Source organism: Mauremys reevesii, linkage group 4, assembly GCF_016161935.1.
Source record: "Mauremys reevesii isolate NIE-2019 linkage group 4, ASM1616193v1, whole genome shotgun sequence".
Classification (NCBI taxonomy): Eukaryota; Metazoa; Chordata; order Testudines; family Geoemydidae; genus Mauremys; species Mauremys reevesii.
Genome location: NC_052626.1, coordinates 80,289,840 through 80,307,182, shown reverse-complemented (window position 1 = coordinate 80,307,182; position 17,343 = coordinate 80,289,840). Strand labels below are relative to the sequence as shown.

The 17,343-nt window shown below is 42.6% G+C and overlaps 2 protein-coding genes across 4 annotated transcripts in view; both read right to left on the bottom strand.

Moving 5' to 3' along the window:
* The window catches only part of SLC1A2 (solute carrier family 1 member 2), a 114,112-nt gene extending 107,941 nt beyond the window's left edge, over positions 1 to 6,171 (bottom strand). Inside the window, exon 1 of the mRNA XM_039536664.1 lies at positions 5,704 to 6,171. Coding sequence (XP_039392598.1) covers positions 5,704 to 5,720 — 17 coding nt within the window. The 5' untranslated portion in view covers positions 5,721 to 6,171. The remainder of the gene's footprint in view (positions 1 to 5,703) is intronic.
* A 7,596-nt stretch (positions 6,172 to 13,767) lies between these two features.
* Positions 13,768 to 17,343, bottom strand: part of PAMR1 (peptidase domain containing associated with muscle regeneration 1) — a 66,041-nt gene continuing 62,465 nt past the window's right edge. For all 3 annotated transcript variants that reach the window (XM_039537180.1, XM_039537181.1, XM_039537182.1), the window contains exons 11-12: positions 16,137 to 16,429; positions 13,768 to 14,759 (exon numbers count right to left, since the gene is read on the bottom strand). In XM_039537180.1, coding sequence (XP_039393114.1) covers positions 14,223 to 14,759; positions 16,137 to 16,429 — 830 coding nt within the window. In that variant the 3' untranslated portion in view covers positions 13,768 to 14,222. The remainder of the gene's footprint in view (positions 14,760 to 16,136; positions 16,430 to 17,343) is intronic.

Below are 17,343 nucleotides of genomic sequence, written 5' to 3'. Positions count from 1 at the left end.
AATATATGAAAAATAACTTGTTAGGAAAATACAATACATTGCATGAGATATATATATTATGATAATACATTAGCCTGTGTGTATATGCAAAACTTCCTGTTGAAGTACAGCTATGTATTAGTCTAGAAGATACATGCCTGTTTCTTTATTGTATGTATGCAAGCTCTGAAGCACGTATGCATCTAAACGTACTGGTGAATCTCACACCCACCATGTACACATTTCAAGCTGTTAGCAGAGAATGATTTAAAGATCTGACACACTAAAATGGGAAAACCTGGCTCAGAATACATTTCAGAACACAAGGAAGAATTCTAAGATTTAAAAAAAACAAAAACAGGAGAAAAGGATGAAGTGAGTGTATGCGCTGCAAGTGGTGTGGCCCAATTATTAGATGTAGACTTAGAACTATTAGCCTATAAATATTTACAACAGTAAACTGTTGATTCAAATGAAAAGTTTTATTTGGGGATTGGAGATGTATTGTTTTCTTAAACTCAGAGGTGGCATTGTGTTTTGAGTTCTGTTTTAGTTCTGCAGCAAACCACATTAATGAACAGAATTCAAAGCATGAATCTACTGAATACTTTTTTCCTCTGTCCTTCTGTCCACTAAAATAACCCCCAGTATTTACCTAGGAAAAATTATTCATAGTTTTTTTGCACCGATTTTTACCTGTTTTTGTTGTTGGAGTAATAAACACTGATAAACTCCCAGGAAAAATTAAATACAATAAAAACTGAAAACAAAGGGCCCTAGGTATCTTCTCTTTGAAATTGTTACTCAAGGCTGAACTGAAACCTGGTGTCTCATGGGCTGTTGTGTCATCAGCAGTTAGTTTTAAGGAACATGCTTTATATTTCATAGGACCTAATTCTGTCCCATTGAATTCAGTGGGAGTTTTGCTATTGACATCAGTGAGAGCAGGGTCAGGGCCATAGTCCATGTCTTTCATTTATGTGCTTCATCTGTTCCATCTGTCTCCCAAATATGGAGACTGAACACAAATTAAGTGGTCTAAAACACTGGTGCTGTGTCAATAACAAATAAAGATAATAATGAAACAAATTTGGGTGGATTTTATAATCCAATATATTTAATCATATATGCCAAACACTTCAACTACTGTCTATGTATACATGAATAGAGTTGTATGAATAAATTATTAAATGAAAATCAAGTGAAGCAAAATATATGTGTGTAACAATGTGGCCAATTCTAGGATCCTGCATGGGGATGAAAAGCTTTTCAATGGAATCACCCTGATGTTAGCTGCTTGATCCCTGCAGACTGATGCAGAGGTAGTTTTGCTGACCCACTCTGAGGTTAAAATCAGACATGTCCAATTAACTCTAATCTAGGAGTATAAAAAAGACTGGCACGTCTCAGAGATGGTGAAACTAAGGGCTGAGATAGAGGTCCTGAAGGAAACCCTAGGAACATTCAAGCTTAGGGAGAAAGCTGAGGCTGCAGTTTATGTTGTACTATTGTTAATTGAGTCAATAAAGCCAAACCCCAGGAAGGGATAACTTGAACTATAGACTACATTTACAACAGGGTGAGAATTCTGCTGGTATACAGTCTATTGAAGAAACACTCTGTGTATATATAAAATTATAAAGAACCTGAGATGATTTTACTAATAAGCTCACAGGACTGGATAAACACCTTGATACAGCTGTATTGTTGAATGTAATGAGAAATCTAGTGAGCTGTTCCATTTTCACTGGTTTTTATTTGTCAGTTGAAATATATATTCACATATAAATATATAATACTACTGTTTCTTTTTAACATATCTATACTAGGGCTTCTCTGCCTGTGTCTTTCTTATATGATAAAGTACTTTCTTTTGCTACCTGCATCATCCCACTTTCTTGTCTCTGGGTCATTCATGAAAATGTTTTGTAATGCCATAAAGAGAGTTTTAATGGGGAGCTTTAATGAGTGATGGAAATGATATGGGGAGGGCTATTCTGGCTTTGATTGGTTTGGACATTGATTGTTTAGCACTTATTCTTTGTGACACCAGAAGTCTCACCATGGTTACATTCTTATTATGGGTAAGTCTAAAACAAAAATCCAGATCTGAAACCCACAAACTCTGGAAGTTAAGTATTTAAAATTCAAACCCAGACCCGTATGCTAATTTTGCAAATATCCCCATTGCACGAATAGCCTAAAACCAAAACACTTGATCTTTTGGGGGAGGGGCGGCCCTCAAAATATAAATCCAAATTTAACAGCTTCAGACCATCTCTAGATTGTAAAAGTAAGTTTTAAAGCAATACTTATGTACTGGGCCAGCTCCCTTCAAAAAGAATAAATGTACTAAGAGAAACAGAGCCTGATCCCACTCTCATTGAAGTCAATGGGAAAACAGCCATTGACTTCAGTGGGAACCAGATTAGACTGGTAAGTAGATACTATGGGACTTGGTCCCACAAGGTGCCGAGCACTTTGGCTCTGACCCAAGAATTACATAGGCACATGCTTAACTTTAGAGGTAGGACCAGTCCCCTGTAACTTAATGGGGCTACTCATATGCTGAAAGTGAAGCACATGTCAATCAGGACCATGATTAGAGTGCTCAGCACCTTGCAGGAACAAACCCATAGAAATTAAGTGCTACACTAGTTACTACGGTGATAGGTATTTTAGGAATATGTCATAATGTGAATGACTCTTTGAACTATGACAGTACAGCTGTGAATATCAGGACCAGGCTTTCCTCCCTGCATTACTTGTTAGCTGTTTCCAATTTGAGACAGCAGCCTGAAAGCTTGGTAATGCAATCCATGTCAGGGGACTCTGTGAAAGGAAGACTCAGCAATCAAGATACCAGCCAATGTATTCAGCATTAAGAAAACCAGCAGTGGCTGCTATTAAAGGAACATTGATCAGCCTACACAGCGTTTGATGATATTATTTCAAGGGACATTTCATTCTACATTTTCATTTTAATTAGGTTTGTTGTTAGCAAAGAAACTTATCATAACAGATTTTTCCAGACAGTAGATTGCCAGAAAGACAAAAGTCTGAAAAAAGCGACTGATGAAGAAACTGAAGAAAGAAAGCAATCACTATTAAAAGGGGGGAGGCAAGGAAATCTCCCTCCCCTGTGAACCCTGGCTGTACGTAGTCAATATCCTCTGGGGAATGGAATGCATATTTGCCCTCCTCTATATATATTTTTGGTGCTTTGTGTTATTATTTGCTAAATAAATGGTGATGTTTTTTGACTCCTCCTCAACTTTGAGACTTTTGTGCAAATTCCCCCATTTAGGGATAAATTGTTAAATAACTCACAAATACTTTAATTTTAAATACAGGTATGGCACACACACCTCTGAAAGTGTTTTTATCTGCACATCAATACCACCCTAGATACCTATCTCAAGAGCAGAATGTCAGATTAACCTGTCTCAGTACCATTTTGCTTTCTCACACTAGCCTCTATTTCTCGCTATCTTTTCCCCATTTAGGAACACATACCTGAGAGACTGGGTCTCACTCTGTATACTGCTATACAGTGGAGGTCATCTGTGGCCTTCCAGCTAACAGACCCCAGTGTTAAATGTTAAGGATTGTTGGACAGCCATTCATAGAGAAAGTCCCATGCTTCCAGAATTCACTTTCCCTGCTGGTCCAAAGAGCCTGAGTTTGTTGACCTTTAGACTATAGTAGAAGGCTTAGCTCTATCCTCAGATATACACCTGATAGGGGCAGGGGCTGGTAGTTTTTTTGGTTTGATTGGGGTTTTGTTGTCATGTTGGAAACAGGTGGTTTGAGAAAAAACCTCTTTGATAAAAGCAGCAGAGACTGAAGTTATGCTTATATCTGAAGGATCCTAAGACATGTTGGTGCATTTTTATATCAAATACACCAAATAAATAGAGATGACTCATGAAGTCACTGATGCTCCATGCCCCAGATTTTCTTAATCTATGTTCATTCCTGTAGGAGTTTGAAGACAATGCTTAAACTTCTTCCTTCCTTTCCTATCCTGCCCCCATTATGTGCTCCAACATGGAAAGAGAAAAAAAGTGTGTTTATTTAAACCCTTTTCTCTCTCTTTTATCTGGCTGTACAATCAATGTATTTAAAAAGCACTACTGTGTTTGCTTATATTTTAAAAATGTTTACTTCATCTCAGATTGAAAAATCTACCCACCAGCCTGTGTCTTTGCTTATAGTTGTTCTCTCTGTTGTGTTATCTTTCCTGTATAAACACTGTCACAGTAGCTAATACATTAGTCTACGAGTCTGTGAAATAAACATATACCTAGTAAATACTTCATAGTTTAAAATAAAAACAGGCATCTGGCTGCATGGTGCACAGAGAAGAGTCAAAGCTGGGGCATGATAACGCAATGGTAAGATGTGGCCAATTACAGTCACTTGGACATACCCTATTTTCCCAGCTGAAACCTGCTCCCTTGCGGCTCCATTTATCTATTGATAACCTCCAATCGGTCATTTCATTGTCAAGGGGAAATGCTAAAGTGCTGTGCAGTTTACTGGAACAGTTATGTGCATATATGTTATCTATAAATTCCCTCCAGAGGCAGCATGGTACCCAAGACTAAGCTATTATTTCTTCCAGAGAAGAAAGTTTCTGTTGCTCCACTATGCCAGAGTTCTGCTGTGAATACACGTGGAATTAATTTTTTTCTGGAGGAATTAGAATGTCTAGGGAAAAAACAGCGCCTGTAATTTCTACACAACTTCCACAAGTCAGCTGCCCTAACGCCCATCTGCCTGGAAGAAGACAGTTCTTTGCCCAGGTAGTGTGACACTGAGGTGCCAACGCTTTACAGCAATGTGCCCCCTTGCTCCAGGTTACTGAAATCAGCTCATCAAGTCTTTCATCCCAGGAGACACAAACCCAGTATATAAACAGAGCCTCCTTTTGCACTCTGTCCTCGGAAGGTCCTGTCTAGAGCAGATCATGCTGATCCAACCTGACAACGTCCAGGGATAAAGAGGGAGGCTCACGCCAGACGCATTATAATGATATTGCTAGACAATATCACAGGAGGGCAACCAGCGATCAAAGAAACCTTTTGCGAGCAGATCTTCCTTTTAAAAACACACACACACACCCCAGAGAAGCCAGTAAGTGGCTGGTGCTCGCAGACATTTCACAAGAGCTGCAGAGGGATTGTCCTATCATGAACACATTGTTTTTACTGTGCCATAAATAATGCCTCTTGTGTAACATTCAGCACGCTCCAGCATTTCTTATCCCCTCTTACCGCATTTCACTGTAACTGGCACAGACCTTAAGGAGTTTTGCAATATAAAAATGGGTTTGGTTAGTTCCTCTGTTCCCTCCCTTTGTTAGTTAAAGCTGCATAATATAGACTATACATATACACAGAGATCCATTTATTGTTCATTTTGACCATTGATCTGGGCACCTCTCCAGCTTTGAGGCAGGTGGTTTGATCACATTTGCCTTTGCATCTGCGGACGGCAGGCAAATGAATCCTTCCCAGCGGCTCATTTTTGAAATTCCGTCTCTCTCCGCCCTGCCTTTGACTGTTTTCCGTCTCGCGCCCTGGTGGTTTCGTTTAGGGGGAGAGGCGTGAAGGATACAAGGAAACAGATGCAATGAAACTGTCACCCACAGCACAGCACTACACACACACACACGCTCTTCCTCCCATCCCACCCTCCAAAACTGACAGTCCCCCTCACCCTTCTGGCGATGCCATGGTCCTGAAATCCCCCCTGTCTTCTCAAGAATCCAAGGGAGGTGGGATGCAAAGGAAGCTCCGTCTTTTGGATGGGACCCCCCCTTTAGCGTCTAAGTAGCAGCACAAAAATTCCTTGTATAATCCTCAAGGCTCCAAAAGGCAAGACTCCAGAAGCTCTGCTCTTCAGATTCCTCCACCCCCCTCCACTACCACCACCTCCTGTTGGATTGATATTCTCCACGTCTTTTAGGCTTTCATGTCTTGGAGGGGAAAGCACTGCCACCCCCAGTGGGAAAGGAGCAGCGGACGGCAGGGTTCGGCTCTGGAGGACACCTGGGCTTTGATCCCTTGCTTTCTCCTCCTGGAGTGGTGGGGAGGGGGGAGTGCATGTGAGTGTGTGTGTGTGTGTGTGAGGAAGAGGTGGTGGGTGACTTCACATTGACATGGTGTTGGCTGAGGCTGGATTGGAAGGCTTTAGCCTGCTAGCTGTGGATTTGCAGTCTATCCTTCTCTATTTTAGGCAAGGGCTGACATCACTAGCTGCTGTTACCCCTATAAATCCACCCCCCCCCCCAGCCTCTTATTTAAAGAAGAAGAAAAATCCCACCGAGGGAATGCCTGGATCCAGAGGAATGACAGGGATTTCCGCTGCTGGGTTAGTGCAGGGATTCAGCCTTGCTCGGTTTTCATTACCTGCCCTGCCCCCCTCTTTGCCAGGGGATTTTAAATCTACGGCGGTGAGGTTAAACCCAGGAGATTAAATTAGAACCATAAAGGACGCGTCCGAACAGTCGCAGAGAGACACGCTCGTTTCCCTTTGCATTGTTCGTGCCGCTTTGCGAGCTCAGCGGCTGTAAATCTCAGTCGGTCCCTAAGGAGGACCCTTCCCAGTCTCGTCTTTAGCTTCTTCTCTTTGTTTCCGTGGCGTTGCCTTTGGGGGGTTGTTGATTGGATTTCCCGGTTAGGAACTGGCGGGGGGGCAGCTCTTGAAGTATAACTGGAAGGCGATTCGAGCACATTAGAGCAAATTTTAGCCTTTTGGCAAACGGGGCGAGTGTGAGACACATTTCTGCAGCAGGTAAATCCCACCGAATTACAGTATAAGGAGAAAACAAGGGGGAGGGGAGAGAGAGATCGCATTGGGGAAAGGGATGAAGGCAAAGAGTTAATTTCCCCCGGTAGATAGACAACTGTCACGTTCATGTCCTTTAAACCCGATTAGCAATCGGATTGGGACTCCAAGCGAGGGGCGGGGAAAGGTCACGCTACGGTATAAATAGGGGGAGGGAGAGAGAAAAGAAAAACACACAACAGAGAAATTGGAAGCAAGTCAGCAGTTAGTTAATGCCAGAGAAGCCTTTTCCTGCATTTCTTCTTTTGATGCCAGAATAAATTACCTGGCTTTAAAAATTAATTTGCATTATTATTAATAAAGAGCCTTACAGAGTGTAAATCAGAAGGCTGGGGGGAAATTCCTCATACGGGAGATCTACATGTGTCTCTCTCTGGACCCCCAATAATAACGTGTCAGGTTTCTTCTACCTCTCTTCAACTGGAATGGAGTCCTTGACTTTTTAAGCAGCAAAGAGTCCTGTGGCACCTTATACACTAACAGGCGTTTTGGAGCATGAGCTTTCGTGGGTGAATACCCACTTCGTCGGATGCATTCACCCACGAAAGCTCATGCTCCAAAACATCTGTTAGTCTATAAGGTGCCGCAGGATTCTTTGCTGCTTTTACAGATCCAGACTAACACGGCTACCCCTCTGATACTTGACTTTTTACTTAGTCAGGGCCTATTCTGCAGCCCTTCTCCCCCCCCCCCCCCACTCCTTATGCACAGGACTAGACCCTGTGGAAGTTAAGGGAAATATTCACTTGAGTAACCGATAGCAGAATCTACATTTCTTTCATTCCTGATTTGCCTCGCAAGCTGCCAGAACAAGAGGAAAGTGGCGCAAAACCACGTCAATAATGGAACAGGTCAGATCAATAGATAGATTAGATAAGCAGGGATCAGATCATATGCCTTCGACATATGAAGACTCACAAGAAACTGCTTAGCTTTTTAGAAACCAGTGATGAGAGGCGAATGTGTGCTTTGGTGATGGCTTTTGTATGTGGTGTGCTTTCGGATGCATACGAAGAGAATCTTTGCACTAAATAAAGTATGAATACAGTGAATAGATCTCTCCAATGGGGCTCTGCTGACCTCTGTTGGAGATGTGGGTAAATCAGTACTTCTGGAAGGAGACAGTGAAGCTAGCAGAAAGGTAAATTGTCCCATGGTTAGTCAATTTTAAGTGGTTCGTTTCGTTTCGTTTCGTTAAATTAAAAAGAAATAGCTAAATATGCAGAAGCCTAATGGAGCCTAATCCCTGGGTTCGCGCTCCTAGAAACAAATGGGGAGAAGCAGCAAGAACACAGATTGCAACACCACAGCGACTAATTCTGCCAGTGACTATAGAGCCTCTGACTTTGCCCTCCTGCTGGAATTATAAAAATAAACAAACCTCTAATCATGATAAGTGTTCATAAAACCATAAGAACGGCCAAACTGGGTTAGATCAATGGTCTGGTCCATCTAGCCCAGTAGCCTGTCTTCCAACAGTGGCAGGTGCCAGATACTTCAGAGGAAGTGAACAGAATAGGGCAAATCATATTTAAATAGTTCTCTATGAGGGAGAAAGAAAGCTGCCCACATACATGCACCAGTGCCATTGAATCAGAAAGCTGGTGTTTTTTGTTACCACAATACAACATAATTGGTCATTTTAAATGGTAGCAATGGTAGGTTGTTATCCTATGTGCGGACTAGGGACTTGAGGGGGTTGAAGCATACACTGTGATTATGTGTTTTGCCAATATTTGCTGTCAGCAAAGGATTGTAAAGATTCAAGACTCCTACATTCAATTCCAGATTCTGGAAGGGAGTGTGCTATAGTTGTTATAGACACTTCTGTCTAGTCCGCCTCACTTATGTTCCCCCTTTTTTTCTCCTGTCTGTCCCCCATCCAGCTCCTGTCCCCTTCCCTTCCCTTTCTGTCCACCTCCTCTGCTTATATTCTACCCCGGCCTCCTGGCTACAGTCCCCGTCCTTCTATCCACTCACTAGTTCCTTCCTCCCTGCTCCTATCCACCACATCACCCCCAGTTCCTGCACCCCTCCCTCTCTGCTTCCATCTACCCCATCATGCCCCAACTCCTTTCCCTCTCCTCTTCTATCCATCCTCAACCCATGGCTTCTGCCCCAGGGCCCAGTCCAATCTCATCCATCTCCCCAAAGCTCTTGCTCCCTTCCCCTTCTGCTCCTGTCCACCATTCCAACCTAGCTCCTCTCCCCTTCCTCCTCTGCTCCCATCCCACTCCTCCAACCTCTTTCTCCTGCCTGCCTCACCATTCTCCATGTCAGTCAGACATCCTATTCCTTCTCCTCCGTGTTGTGTGGGCATCACCAGGAGGACCACTGGAAATACAGGAGAGACCGTCCACCTATTCTTGGTTCCTGTGCCTGGCATCGCAGCAGCAGAGAGCAACTGCAAGGAAAGTCCTGCTCAGTCCTGGGCTGGCACATGCTCGATGCAAATGGAATCTTTGGAGTTCTTAGCAGTGACCCTGTAGGACATCTCTACTGAGCTTATGCAAACTGAGATTTTTTTCCCAGAGGTTTATAACTTGGCCAAATTAGGGAAAAGTAACATTGGGACAACAAAAGGCACATCCCTGACAGCAGGATGACCGCCTCCCTCCCTGCCAAATTTTAAGCCCCTGGTCTGAAGCATAGTGATGCTAGAACTTCTCAACCAAACAGGTGTAAGAATTTTTTAAAAATAAGAAAAACAATGTATTTTTCCCTACTCTCATTCTTGGAAATGTCTGACCAGTTTTGCTGAAACTTTCCCAAAACATTCAGCCTGAGGCAGACACCAGGGGTAGAAAATTTCAACCTGAACTGAAAACTGCATGTTATAATGGAAAGCACTGGGCAACCTTAACTATAGGCAGTGCTACCAGCTCCACCTATAATATATTGTGGTAGATGCTAAGCTGATGTCAATCAGAGTTGCTTCATTATGGAGTGACAAACAGCAGCTGAGGATCTGGCTGCTGATGTTCGCATTGCCCTCTTAATTCAGGGGTGTCCAACCTTTTTAGGCTGAAGGACCAACATAGTATTTCACTAAGATTAAGGAGCCACAATGTAATACTGTGGGTAGATTTTCTGCCCTGGTTCATTCCCCCTTTGCCCTGATTAGGCAGTACAAAGGGGCAGGTATCACCCACAAGTACCCTGCTGGAGATTACCCCAGAGTAGAAGAGTCCCCAGCAGCCATAGAGTCAGTATAGCTGGCTCTTATGCCTCCCACTCCACAGTCCATGGTGCAGAGGCAAAGGCGATGGGGAGGGAGTGTGATGTGCTTCATCTATCCCCAGCTGGTGTATGTTGCCATGGGGACCATAGCCAGCTGGCACAAGTTAGAGCAGACCTCAAGCATGGCAGGGAATCAGGGAATTGTATATGGCCGTTGGTTTTCATCTTTTCCCACCTTTTCTGTGTCAAGGAGAGGAGCCATCACTTGCTAGGTGCTCCCATGGGCTCAGGCAGAGCAACCAGATGCCTACCTTGATTTCCCTTCCTGGATGGAACTGGTTCCAATCCCTCTGTTTAAAAATTGCAGGGTGCAGCTCAGAGAACACACTATCCTTGCAGATTCATATGCAAATTTTCTTCTTAACACAATCACCCTGGAAGGTCCTGATTTAGTGCCTTGAGTGCCAAAAATGCAAGAAGTTTGGACATCACTGCCTCACATGGTATTCAAATATAAGCACTTATGTCTGACTAAATCTGCTTGTAGGTGTCTCAAGTGAACATTCAGGTGCCTAAGATGGATATAGCCATTAAATGCAGATTTAAGGGCCCCAGGATCAAATTAATCACTAGGTAATTCTATTGAAATCAACAATATTACACCAGGAATGAATTTGGCTTCATTTTCTTGGCTCCTATAGTTAACTTCAGATGTTCACTCTGCGCAATACCATCTTCTACCACGAATACCCACTCCTTTTAGAGGTATTCTAAAATGGTAGGCATATGCCAACCTTTTGATCAGATTTTGCCCAAAAGACTTCTGAATAGAAGCCAGAGAGATGAACCAGTCACTCCAGTGGAGTGAGAGAGAGAGAGAGAGGGTAGAGATTAGCTTTTAATAGGGATCTCTTCATGTACCTTTTAAAATGCATAGATGTTCTCCCTGGTGCAAATGCATTGCTATCCCTGTTGTGCTGTTTCACAGCCTTCCTTTAGCAGATGGCATAGATTCTCACCTGCTTAAAGAGGGATGTTTGAGTCAGTTTAATATTTAAAAAATAGGTCCTGGTGAAAAAGGAGTTGTGATACCAGCTTGTTTTTCAGATTTTTTTTTTTTGGTTAATTATGTGAGCTCTGTGTTTAATTAACACCATTGGGTTTGACTGTATTCTGTAAGGCCAGAATACCAGAGCTGTGACAGCTTGATCATTTCAGCTGCTAACTTCCTTTGACATCACAACCACAGGGTCAAGCAGAAGAGTCTGTCACGGGAACTCACAGTAGCCCCCTCCCTCAAGATATTTAAAACTAGACTTAGAAAGTACTGGTAAATGCTGAAGGGAACAGCCCTTCATTGGCCTTTGAACTAGCTGACCTATCAGGGCTTTTCCATCTGTAATTTCTATGAATATAAATCAGAATGTGTGTATATGTGTGCATATGTGTGCACCTCTGTATGAGGGATTATACATGCACACATCTGAACACACAACCATGTGGGTATATGAATATGACTCTGTATGTGTGGACCAAAATGTGTTACAATTCTTGACCTGGACTCTGACAAACTCTCAGCCTGGGTTGGAGTTTTCATGTCTGTGTCCTCTCAGAACAGATTCATGGACTTTGCAAAATGAAGGGAAATTGAGTTCTGATGTATGTAACAGGTGTAATTATTTTTACTTATTCTGAAGTTCATTTCTGTAATTCCTTCAGCTGAATCCCTCTACTTGCCATGATGGGGTACATACGCTCTTACCCATCTGACTCTTGGGTAGCCAGTGGAAAGCTGGGTTATGGTCACTCAGATATAGCTAAAGCCCAACCTTTCAGTTTTCCCTGTCTGGTCTGTGAGAGATTGGAACTAGTCAGGGAGAAGATAAGTGGCTGAGGAATGGATATGGCTGGGGATCATAATGCTACTAGGCCCAGCTAATAGGTATAAAAGGGAGAAGAGGAGAAGTTGAGGCTGGACTTAACTCACAATGAGATTTTGCGATGCTGCTTGGACTCCAGAGCACTGAGGAGGTTTTATCTGGGCATTTTTTATATCCAGAAAAAGGAGGAATTTGGGGTCTTATTCTCCTCTCACTCACATTGGTTTCAGTCCTCAATAACTGCTGAAGGCAATGCAGTTACATTGGTGTTACGCCGGTGTCAGTGAGAGGAAAATCAGGCCTGGCCCTTCTTTATTTCTGCTTTGGGAGTGAGTGACTCTAACTATTAAGGATAGAGAGATTCACCTTCCCCTTTCTTTCAGCCATGAAAGAGCTCTCACTGGATAGGATATGTTCCAATATACAAGTATCTTCCTTTGTCATGCTCTTAGTTCATTCTTTGTTAATAGCCTTAGGAATGCTAGCATTGACCTACTGCAAGACAGTCCTCTCCACAAAACTGTCACCTAATTACATCTAACCTCTACAGTAAGAGTAGGAAATCCCATACATTCACTGGCAAATAGTTCCTCCCACAGAAGGAATGAAATAGACCTGATTTTTCAAATTTAATTAAGACTTTTTTTCTTGCCATGCAGCATGTCAGCCAAGCATAGTCCGCTGGCAGATGGCTAACTGGGAATTGAACTGGAACAGAAAAATGCAACATGAGAAGTCAATTGCTATGGCCATATCCCTTAAACTTTTGAACTTTGGCAATGCATTTGTCTACTCATATTGCCAATAAAAATAACACTACCCAAAAGATAACACACTGAGTCCCTCTGCCACTGAAAGCAAACTAAACTACATATTGCTATCTGCAGCAATAATGTCCATCATTTAAATAATTTTCAAATCTGTAAATGCAGAGAAACCATTGAGTGCTAACCCTGTCTAACCAAGGTTTTCATGGAATCGTAGAAGTCAGAGCTGGAAATAGACTACTTAGTTTATCATGACCATCACTCTAACTCTGCAGGATTCAGCGAAGGGCTTCACTGATCGTAAATCAAATCAGAATGTGTTAAAGAGATCCACTCCCTTAGGCCTTACTAGGTCTTGGATACGCCCCTGAGAAGGCGTCTGAAAAATACCTTTAGTGTTTTTAATACGTGACGAGGACTTTACAACTGTGTTTAATCATAGTGTTTCTGTGTAGACCAATAACAGAGCTGAATGTATTCCAAAAAGTTGTCAATTGTTTACACCTTAAACCTGAGGCTTCGTGCCACTTTTTCCTTTCAATGTGCACGAACAGCACCCAGTGAGAGCAATGCACATGCAGTCACAGGCAGAAAATACCTCTTGGTAGGAGTGATGTGGTAGACAAACCCCCACACTAGAGAGTTAAGGCTGCAGGAACAATTCTGGGCTGCCCCATGGGCCTGCTCCAGTTGGAGGAGGGACGTGGAACGGAGTCTCTTCAGCACAGCAGGATGGTAGGTGGAGCGAGACAGACCTGTGCTTGCTGCTGCAAAGGGACAATGCCAGGAAGGCTTTCCCAAGGGAGGTCTGCTGCACAGGGCCAAGAATCCCTACCCTGCTGAGGAGGCTCAGGGGAGGCATTAGACAGACTGCCAGTAGTGGACTCCTGCCTTATGATGCTCAAGAGGGCTCTTGGGTTGGAAAAGAGTGGAGGGGAAGGGACTGGGTTCCCCTACCACATAACCACTAAGCGGAGAGGCCCATCCCACTGACAATAGGACATAAAAAAGGAGACAGGGACTCTGAATAAAAGTGATATCAGACATGGTTAAATAGGTTAAAAAACAAACCTTCGTTTAATGTGTACAGCACTCAGGAGGGGGAAAGAATACATCATACTATGGCAATACAGAGAATACACCATAACAAGCTCATCCATAGTAATTACTTCAGGCTACTCTTTCCAACCTCCAAATTCTCTCAAACCTATGCTCCTTTGTGAAATGCACACAGATCCATTTATCTAGCTGACTATATACCACAGACTGAATTCAGCCATTCCAGTTGTCCTGCTTATGGGTGTCAGACTCAGGAGCCAAGCACCATCTTCCCACCCAGGGAGACAGGCAGGCTGAGATATGTTGAAACCCCTCACGCAGAGAGAGCCTGTATTGTAAGTAAAGTGGCCTCACTGAACAGCGGCGCCTATGACAAATTGTCAGGGCATCTGCCTTAACCAAATCCCAAATGTGGCTCATCTGTGGGAAGAGAAGCCTAAAGCAGTAGAGATTGTGAGAGAAACTACGAAACTTATAAAAGGCCATTTCCAGTCCCAGCTTTTTATTTCATGTTCTTCTCAATCCAGTCCTTGAATGGGATTGCTTTGGTATAACCAGTGTAGAGTTCTAGGCTGCAAGTTTTATCATAACCCCAGCTCACTAATCCCATCAGGTGCCATTTTAGCTCAGGAGACGCTTTTCCTGGCAAAGTTATGGCTGCAATGCCTCCAGTCTCAGCAGGGCAGATGTTAGAAAAGGCAGTGGGGTGCTGCCTGGCACAGAACATGCTGTCAGTGATGATGACCTGGATTCCATTATCCTCATATTGCTGCTCGCACAACAGCGAGTCCACCATCTGAACAGCTCCCATGCGGATTGTATCATTCTTGTAGCTGGGATCCTTAATGTCAGCCAGTATCTTCCAGCCAGTAATCACTATTTTTAAATCTTCTGTGGATGGGTCCAAATCATGAGCAGATGCCAGGCAAATGGGTTGAACGTGGCTGCTGATTTTGGCTTTGTCCAGAAGTTTTACAATGGCCATGTCGGAATCAAGCAATATGGGGTCATAGTTTGGATTCACTAGGATGGCAGAAATCTAGGAAGGAACCGGAGAAGGAAAATTTACAGGATTACTAATGATGGACAATAGAAGAATGGGAAATCAGTGACAATTTTTCCACGATAATTTCATATTTCATTTCAGATGGTTTCGCACCACTCAAAGGTTCCTTGTCTATGCAACTCAGTCAAATCCTCTTTCAAATCAAAAACATGCAAAACACTCAAATGCGGTGTTTCAAAGACAACTTTTGCTTGGGATCAAATCAATTTTTACTGACAGCAAAAAGAAAGAAATAATGAAAGGCAATCAATTTTTCAACAAAAATGGGCCCATTTTACAGTTGCAATGAAATTGGAAGAGGGAAATATATTTCAAGTAGCTTCACCTTTTATTGAGAAAACTTTGCCTAGTCCTTTAGTGGACAATGACTGACTGCATGTCTGTTTCAGTCTGCAGAAATGTAACAGTGTCCTACAGCTGAACTAAAATATATCTTACTGAGTTTCTTCCAATAACTCACTGCAAAAGAAAGAGTTAATGCATTATGCAATATATAACTTTAGAGCCTAATCTTTTATCCCTACTAGGCTGATAAGATGCTGTCAGAAGAAAACTCCAGGCAGCAGGAGCAGAATAGGGAAAGATATTCCTATCAAGAATAGTAAAATACTCTGGCGGGGCAGAGGAATGTGGGGTTAGGTACCAAAATGAAGCAGAAAGTTGAATATAAAATAAAAAACAAAGCAATTCTATTTTATTGGAGAGAACATATTAATGAACTCAAAAATCAAAAAGAAAAACACATTGAAAACTGCTGAGTTTCTCCTGATTTTTATATGAAACCATTAGATTGCCCAGATTAGCTTGGAAAATCAATTAACTCATCAAATTACTTTGATGCGAACTGGACCTGAACTGTTATCTATGGATCTGGAGTCAGATCCAAACCTCCCCAAAGTTTGGAGTTATTCAGATCTGGGGCTGAAATGTATAATGAGTTGATGGCGACAGACCAGGATCAGTGGACATGTGTCTCCCTCTCCAAAAACATAATCACCGGTTGGCATCTCTTTTTTTGGCAATTTCACCCAAGAGGCCAATGGTTTAATGGGCTCAACAAGCTGAACTAGTCTATTCATCCCTGTTTGTCAGAAGTGAGGGATGTTAGTGGGATGATATGCAGGGAAGCTTGCAGTGCTGCTGAGCCCCTTCCTCCCGGCCCCCCAACAGTTCTGTCAATGAACATGGGACTTCAGGCTCCAGGAATGTCAAAACAAAAGTATGTAAATATATATAATACATATTCCTATGAATAGGCTTTTTTCTCTTCATTCAAGACGGACCACAGGGGTGGTCCGGGTCTGCATCTCTGTCAGCATTTCTCCACTCCCATCTGAATGCCTTACTCACCCGTAAGTTCTGGATGGTCTTCTCATTTCGGTCATCGTCCCTGTAGAATTTCCCCAAGACCACTTTGAGTTCCGCTGTCTTGAGGACAGTGATCTTCCCCAAGTCAGTGACACAGTGAGCTGCCACCACCACGGTGCGCTCGTTCACCAGGGCCCCACTGCAGATCAGGATCCACGCCCCCTTCCGGAGGCTGATATCCTTTACCCCATTGGCCTTCCGATAGATGGCTGCTTGCCAGGGCCATCTGATAGATGAAGTCTTTTGAAGAGTGATGTTTTCCGTTTTTCCACAGACTGTAAAAATACGAACCCAGGATGAGTTGATTCTTTTTCCTCAAGAATCTGAATGTCTCCACTTCCTGATTCCAAACTATGGTGCACCTTAGGGTACTAAACTTTATTGTTAGCACTAGGAAAATGTTTACCAATTCACCCCTGGATCAGCCTTGCAACATTCTACTCACTCACCTTGAGAATTTTTATTTTTAAAGGGCGAATAAAATATTAGTTTTTTTTTCATTCTCATTGGAATTTCTGGTAAAAGGTGGGAAGGTAAATTTTGCATCTGAACTAGTAATTTTCCATTACAATTTTGTAAGACTGCTCTATAACAATATAACTACATAAAGACATGAAAGAATCAGAATGACACCACAGCTATGTGAAAATTCCACCCTAAAATCCATCTTAAGCAACCACACAAGAATCGACTAGAAATGGGTCATCTCGTAGAAATGGGCTTTATGCAACTAAAGACTGAAAAAAATATTTCTTGATACTTGAGATGAGCCCAAACCAAAGTCCCAGATCCAAAGCCCTCTGAACTTTTGTTTGGATCTGAATTTTACAGTTGCCCCTATGACAATAATGGGCTCTCCCAAATCCCCAGATTTACATAGCCCCTAACTCTGAGCTAATTCATACCCAGTTCTGAACTTTGCAAAATAGGCCCATCCTATCGAGTAAAGGGATCGAGTAAAGGGAGTAGCCTCTTAAAAGTTCACTGGTTCCACTATATTGCTTTTGGTCTGATATATCTGTAAATTATCTGCCAAAGTGCAGAGACAAGTGAAAAACAGAATTTGCTCTAAGTGCGACAGGAAAATGTGAATAATAGGAAAATGTTTCCAAATCATAGGCAAACTTGGTTAAGTCTATTGCTTAGCTAGATGATTAGAAAGCCTGCTGGCAAATTACAAAACTGAAAG